Consider the following 6,947-nt stretch of genomic DNA (forward strand, 5'->3'; position numbering starts at 1 on the left):
CCCCCCCCCCCCCGGAGCCACCGCTGTGGGTATCCGCAGGTCCCTCCTTCAGGGAAATGTTGGCTCCTGGCTCCCAGGCTCTCTCTCGAACCCTGCTCTTGCGTCCGTTGCGGGTTATTTTGCTGTTATCCCTCCCACACCCTTGGCCTCCCTGCCCCCAGTGGTCCCCACTACAAGGTCACTCCCCAGATCTTGCCTGCCCCGTGACCCCACTCTGCCTCCGCCTCCTGTCTGTCCAGCTCCCTCCCTCCCATTTCCTGACCCTGCTGGAGCCCAGCCCCCTCACACCTCACGGACTCAACCCTGCTTGAAGGCCTGGGTCCAGTCAGGCCCATGAACCACCTTCACCTCCCTTGGCCTCTTGCTTCCACGTCCTCTCTCAGCCAAGCCTCTGGTGTCTGACGTCCTGCACCTGCCCTCTGCGCCTGGTGAGCCTCACCCTGAGTTCCAGATGGAGCCTGGGGCTGCTGGGGAGTCTCCTGTCCCAGCTTTGTCCCTGCTCTCTGGCTCTCCCACAGCCCCGGGGGTGGGGGCTGTACCTTTTCTCCCCCTAACCCCCACCACTTCCTCCAGCCTCCCTACTTCATGGGACCCACCCCCCACCCCGCCTCCCCTGCTGCCCAAATGCTCTGACCACCAGGCCAGCCGGGGCCCACACTCCTGTCTATCCCCGTGGCCTGGGTCCCACCCTTCTTGGTGACTCAGGAACGCCACTCCACCGATGACCTGTCCCCTCTTCCTGCTCTTGTCCAAGACTCCAGTGGTGTCCAGGTGGCTGAGCGAACACTGGTCACTTCTGGTGCTCGTGGAACTGGCGACGAGCAGTACGTGGCACGGTCCCTCATCTCTCCTCCACACTGTCTTAGTGCAGCTCCCAGGACACCCCGTCCTGGGCTCCTCCTGCCTCGCTGGTCACTCCTCCCCACTCCTAGACCCCAAACATGGGCTGTGCTGTCTCCTCTTTGGCACCCACTCCCTGGGGGATGTCACCCAGGCTCGTGTCTTTCAACACAGCATCCAAGCCAAACACTCCAGCTGACCATCACCACCCAGTGCTTTCCCCTGACTCCTCAACTCACTGCCCCCCCCCACCTCCCCAGGGCGGGGGAGGAACCCTATAGACTTCTTAGGCTCAACATGTCCAAAAGTGGACCTCTGAGGCCCTGATTCCAAACCTGCTCCCTCCCCAGCTGCCATCTCTGTTTATGACAACACAGACCCCCACCGGCTGTGGCTCCACCGAAACCCCACACCCCCACACAGTGTGCCAGAAAGTGCTGTTGGCGTTCCTTCCAGAGCCCAGGGCTTTCTCACCACTCAGCTGGCCAGCACCCTGCCCTCAGCTCTGGCCTGCACCGTGGCCAAGGTCCCCTATCTGCTCTCCTGCTTCTGCCCCAGCTCCCTTCCCAGCTCACCAGCTAGGGCCATCCTGTTAAAATGAGCGTGAGGTGGTGTGGGTCCACTCAGATGCTCCATGGCTCCCCCTCCCACAGAGCCAGTCTCCAAGTCCTTATGAGACCCACAGGCCCTTTGTGACCCTCACACCTCTGCTTCCTCTCGGACTACCCTTCTCTGCTCCTTTATTCCAGTGACCCTTGCTTCTTGCGCAAACACACCAGGCATGTTTCTGCCTCAGGACCTTTGCACTGGCTGTTCTCTCTGCCCAGGTATCCTCAAGACCAGCTTTCCCTGTGGGGCAGAAGAGTAGCCCCCAAAGGTGTCCACATCTTCATTTCCCTAACTGATGACTATGTCACCTTCATGGCAAAGGGAACTCGTAGATGTGAGTAAATTAAGAACCTGGAGATGGGGAGATTCTTATCCTGAACTATGCAGCTGGGCCCAGTGCACTCACAGAGGCCCTTAGGAGAGGGAGGCAGGAGGCTCAGGGTCAGACTGGGGGACCCAAAGGCGTTCCACGGCCGGCTTTGAAGATGGAGGGGCTGTGAACCAAGGAAGGTGACGCTTCTAGAACTAGGATGTCACTGGGCCCTCCCTGACATACGGACAGGGAAACCGAGGTCCAAGAGGGGCAGGAAGTGCCTGGGCTCTTTCCCTCGTGGGGCTCTCCTGCCTTTGGGTTCCTTGGCTCCATGTCCCCAGTTCACTGTCCTTACCACACGGCGCCCTAGAAGCCTCCATTGTCTTCACCCTGGGTGCTCAGCGTCCCCTCTTCAGAGCTGACCAGTTCTGGGCCCCTTCCTTGGCAGCCGGTCAAATCCGGGGCTGGGGGCCCCAGGCGGCTGGTGTGTGCTGTAGCCCAGCGCGCCCCTGCCCACCCCCGGACTCCCAGCAATGCCACCAGAGCCTGGTGTCAGCCACTGGGCCTTGCAGGCCTACGACACCAAGGCTTTCCCGGTCAAAGGGTGCCGCGTCCCCCCAGTTCCCCGGGCTCTGAGCCCCCGTGAGAAAAGTGAGCTCACCAGCAGCCCTCCGTAGCTGCGCGCGGCATTGGGTGGCACCTTCCGGAGTCCATTTCTCAGACAAGAACAAGGGTGACTGTTAACCTTAAAACTAAAGCAGTCAGTTATTTCACCGGCCAATCGAGTTGACTCGGGACGGACGCCGCAACCAGGTCCCACACCTGCGCTTGACCAGCAAACAAGGCTGAGAATAAAGGGGGCGGAGCCTGCTTTTATAGAAGGAGGGGAGGCGGGGGGGGCTGCCCTGCATGGGAGCCCATTGGAGGACACCCAGGGGGTGGCTTCTCATTGGCTGAGCACTACGGCCTCTCATTGGCTGGGCTGTTGCCGGGCAAGGAGATACCCGTGCTTCGCTTTTGGTGGGCAATTGGGTGCGTGATTGGAGGCAGGCACGTGCCTGCCGCCCTCCCAGCGCACACGGGGCTGTTTTCCTCCTTTTCCCGCCACCATCCCGCCTGGGCCTGGGGGGAGGGCTGTGACTGCAGATGCCCCCACAGTGGGGCTCAGGAAATGCCCCTCCCGAGCACCCACCATTGCTCCCACGTGTCCCCCTCCAACACCCTTGCCCAGGGCCGGGCCTGTCCCCTCCCCAGGTGGCTGGAGGGCACTCCGCGCAGGCACCCCGGGCCGCTCCAGGGGATGTCCAGCCTGCAAAGTGAGGCTTTTAGAATGTCAAGATGACCGCTCCAGCCCATCTGGTGAGACCTTCCCTCCCCCAAATCCTGGGTCGGCTCCCCCCTCTCCTGCCCCCACTCCGGGGGCTCTTGGCTCCCCAGCACGCGACCACACTGCCCACACACTCGGGTAGGAGCCAAATCAACTTGGGAAAAGAGCCCTGTTTTTTAAAATTTGTTTATTTTAAAACATGAAACCCAAGCTGAATAGAAACCACAGAAATTACATTGACGAGATTTTTAGTTATCTGCCAAGAAAAATAAAGCCCCCAAAGAAATAAAAATCAAACCCCAAACCCAGTTAAAAAACAAAAACAAAAAAATAAAAACAACAGCGACAGCACATACAGCCATGGCCCTACGGAGGTTGGAGGAAGATGCAGGAGGAAGACCCCGAGTGGTTTGGGCCTCAGTTCCCCCTTCCCGCTCAGGGCCCTAAATCACACTGTGGGGGGGAGGGGCGGGGGCCAGGAGGGGAACTGGGAAGGTCGGAGTCTTAACGAAATTATATCAAGTGATATGTTATATATAACAAAGTGGTACAGCACACAACCATTATGGTTAAACGAAAAGTCCCACGAGGCGGCCCCAGCCCCTGCCCGCCTGCCCCCCAGCTGGAGCCCAGGGAGGCTACCCCCCCCAGCGGGGGCTGGGCAGAAGTCCTGGGGAGGGAGGGAATGGTGCTTGGGCTGGAATTGCATAGTGAGATGGGGTGGGTGGGCGTGGTAGGGGATCCCCATGGGCCAGATGTCCCAGCTGGACCCCGCCTCCGGCTGGCCCCGCCTGTCGGCCCCGGGAGCCAGCTGGACCCTGTGGGGCTTCAAGGCCCCAGGGGCTCCTCCCTCCCACCTGCCCCCCACTTTGTTGAGGGCAGCCCCCCTCCCCCCAGATGCTGCAGGGCCTGTGGGGAGCAAGGCCGGGAAGGGATGTGGAGAGGTCACTGGGATGGGGGGTGGTTAGGAAGGGGACCCTTAAAACTTAGAACAGAAAGGAAACCAATGGCAGGACCTGCTCCCCTCCAGAGACTGAGGCTTGGGTTTGAACCCCTTTTGATGATTCTCCTTTTCCTTTATTCAACCTCGGTGAGTAAAAGGAACTCGATGAAGTCACAGACGGGGCAGGCACACGCACACGATGCACGGTGGGCACTCCCAAGACGGCTGCGGCCCGCAGCCTGTCCGGACAGCGCCGGCCCCTCATGCTATGTACATTCACATTGCGGGCGGCCTCCCAGGGCCGCGGCCAGCCATTTGTGCTTCTGAGCAGTGGCCGAGCAAACGGCAGGCACCCAGGCAGGGCGGCTGGGGCCTCGCTCCTGACACTGGGCCAGGAACGCTCCCGCCACTGGAGGAACCCAGAGGAACAACTGGGCAGATCTGCTGTGGGGGCCCAGAACAGCGGCCAGGTGGGGCCTGGAGCACACAGGGCCCTGCAGTGAGGTCTGGCCAGGCCCATGGGCTCAGATGCAAGGCTCAGGGCCCCAGGCTGGGGCACCCCAGTGTTTGCCTGCTCAATCCCCTCCTTTCCCGGGGCCGAGGCGGACCCAGGAGCGGGGCAGATGTGGCCTGGGCCCCAGCCCACCTGCCCTTTTGGTCCCAGACACCAGCACAGAGAAAGGATTGTGGGGGAAGGGCAGGCGGCATCTCCCCGGGCCTGTCCCAGGGAAGGGCACTGCCCCGACTCTGGAAGGAAGAGCCCACAGGCCTCTAAGAGGCTTGGCCAGCTGCCCGCCTCCCACACAGGCCAGAGCCTCTCTGTTTCAGGTTGGCTAGGCCAGGGCTGGGACTGGCAGGGGGCTTCCCATCCTGATTTGGGGTGGCGCACCCTCCACGGCAGGAAACACAGCAAACATTGTACACTAAAGCCAGAGCACCTTAGGGAAGCCTTGTTCCCACTTCACAGGTAGGGAGACTGAGCCACAGGGACCTCAGTCCGACAGCCCAAGGGACATTCATTCCCGAGGACACGGTCGTCCTGGGGCAGCACCTGCCCAGGGACGGGTCTCCAGGCTCTCAGGCTGCCTGTCGGTCTACAGCCCCTCCCCAGCAGCACCCCAAGAAGAAACAGCTTCTCCAGCCCAACTCCCAGCCGACTGTCCTAGGCCTCACCTCTAGCCTGGACTCGGGGCGACACGTGCTGGCTCTGGGTCAGCCAGGGGTGCCCGCGGAGGCTGGGTGAGGTTAGTGGTTAGTCCCAAGGAGGGGCGGCAGGGGCCGAGGGCACATTCACAGCCAGCTCGGGTCCAGCCCCGAGGCCGGGCTCGGGACGCTGCGCCTGTCCTGGACAGAGAGGGAACTGAGAAGGGAGTGTGCTGCTCGGCCGGCAGCCCCGCCTGCCCTAGGATGACAAATGTGGTTAGTGCAAAAATGAACCAGACGAGCTGCCAAGTCTTGGGGTGGGGGAGGGGGTTTGGCACCAAGAAGGTGGCCAGCACTGGGTGAGCAGCCTGGGCTCGGCGTGGCACCTGCCGTCCTCCTGCCGCTGTGGAGGGCTGGGCTCCACGGGCAGGGTAGGCGCTGGGGGAGAGAGCGGTGCTGGGCGGGAGGCTTCTGGCAGCTGGCAGAGGGGGCCGGTGGTCAGGTGGAGTGAGGAGGAGGAGCTCCCGGGAAATTTGTGCACTGGAGCCTAGTGGGCGAGCGCGCCGAGGCCCCTCCAGCTGCCCCGCCCAGAGGGGGCGCTGCACAGCCTGTGAACGCAAGAAGGGCCGCACAGAAGCCTTGAGGGTACGGGAGAAGCATCGGAGCTGCAGGAGGGAAAGAGCAGGCTGGGGCGCGAGCCGAGAAGACGGGGGTCCACAGGTCGGCCTGCTGCAGAGTAAGCGTCAGGGACACAGCAAGTCTGGCCCGGAGTGGGGCTCTGTGAACCCCCATCCTCAGGGGCAGAGGGGCATGGGGGGGCTGGAGGGCCCCGTGTCGGTGGCACTGCTCCCCTGTGTCCAGGTGCGTGACCCAAGGAGAGCTTGCGCATCTCCGTGCCCCTGCGGGGAGGGGAGGGGCGGGGCGAGTGGTGCTAAGGTGCCCGCCGTGGGCCTGGCAGACGTGCGGAGGGTCCGGCGGGTGGTCACGGGCGGAAGCGGCAGTGCTGGCACGGGGAGGAGCAGGGCGATTGGCACGTGGGTGGGCGGCCGGCCGGGGTGGTCTAGTGGCCGCTGCCGCTGGAGTCGGGGCGAGGCTGGCTGGTGGCGAGGTATTTGGCTCTCATGCTGGAGGTGTACTGCAGGGAGATGGGGGGACGGGGTCAGCGCACGCTGGGTGCGGCCGCACGGGCCTTGGCGAGCTGAGCCAGAACCCCCTGTGGGCAGGACAGGACGGCGGTGGCACGGCCAGTGGAACCCCAGCGGAGGGGCTCCGGAGTGGGCGGCCGGCTCCGTGTGCAGAGGGTGGCAGCTCAGGGTGAGGCTCGGGATGGGACCAGCCTCCTCTTCCGGTGACGGGAGCGCACTCAGGCACTTGGGCCCCCGGCCAGGCAGAGCTCTGCCCTATAAAGAGCCAGTGTCTGGAGGCTCCCTAGCTGCACCCCACGTGCACAGGACCTACAGGTCACAGGCAAGCTGCCCTCAACGGCTGGGCTCGGGGAACGTGGGGAGCCCTCCTCCCCCAGCGGGATCCTGATGGAGGAACCGGGAGGAGAGCGTTGTGCAAAGGCAGAGTCGGGCTGGGTTCAAGAAAGGGTCAGGGAGTCCTGACGGCCCACAGGCCCCAGGAACGAGGAGGCCCCACAGCCACTCTGCCCCGTCACCCCGGGGAAAGGGGGGCCCAGAGAAGTTGCACAGGCCCCTCAGGCTGGGGGATGCTGCCACCTGCTTGGGTCAGGAACGAAGCGTGGGCTCCTCCCGGCTCCTGATGCAGGG

The 6,947-nt window shown here is 63.3% G+C and overlaps 1 protein-coding gene across 2 annotated transcripts in view; it reads right to left on the reverse strand.

Annotated features, from left to right (window-relative positions):
- Positions 1–3,259: 3,259 nt before the first annotated feature.
- The window catches only part of TTYH3 (tweety family member 3), a 33,169-nt gene continuing 29,481 nt past the window's right edge, over positions 3,260–6,947 (reverse strand). For both annotated transcript variants that reach the window (XM_040634697.1, XM_040634698.1), the window contains exon 14: positions 3,260–6,310. In XM_040634697.1, the coding sequence (XP_040490631.1) occupies positions 6,236–6,310 (75 nt within the window). In that variant the 3' untranslated portion in view covers positions 3,260–6,235. The remainder of the gene's footprint in view (positions 6,311–6,947) is intronic.

The sequence above is a fragment of the Ursus maritimus genome, unplaced genomic scaffold, assembly GCF_017311325.1.
Source record: "Ursus maritimus isolate PB19 unplaced genomic scaffold, ASM1731132v1 scaffold_2, whole genome shotgun sequence".
Lineage (NCBI taxonomy): Eukaryota > Metazoa > Chordata > Mammalia > Carnivora > Ursidae > Ursus > Ursus maritimus.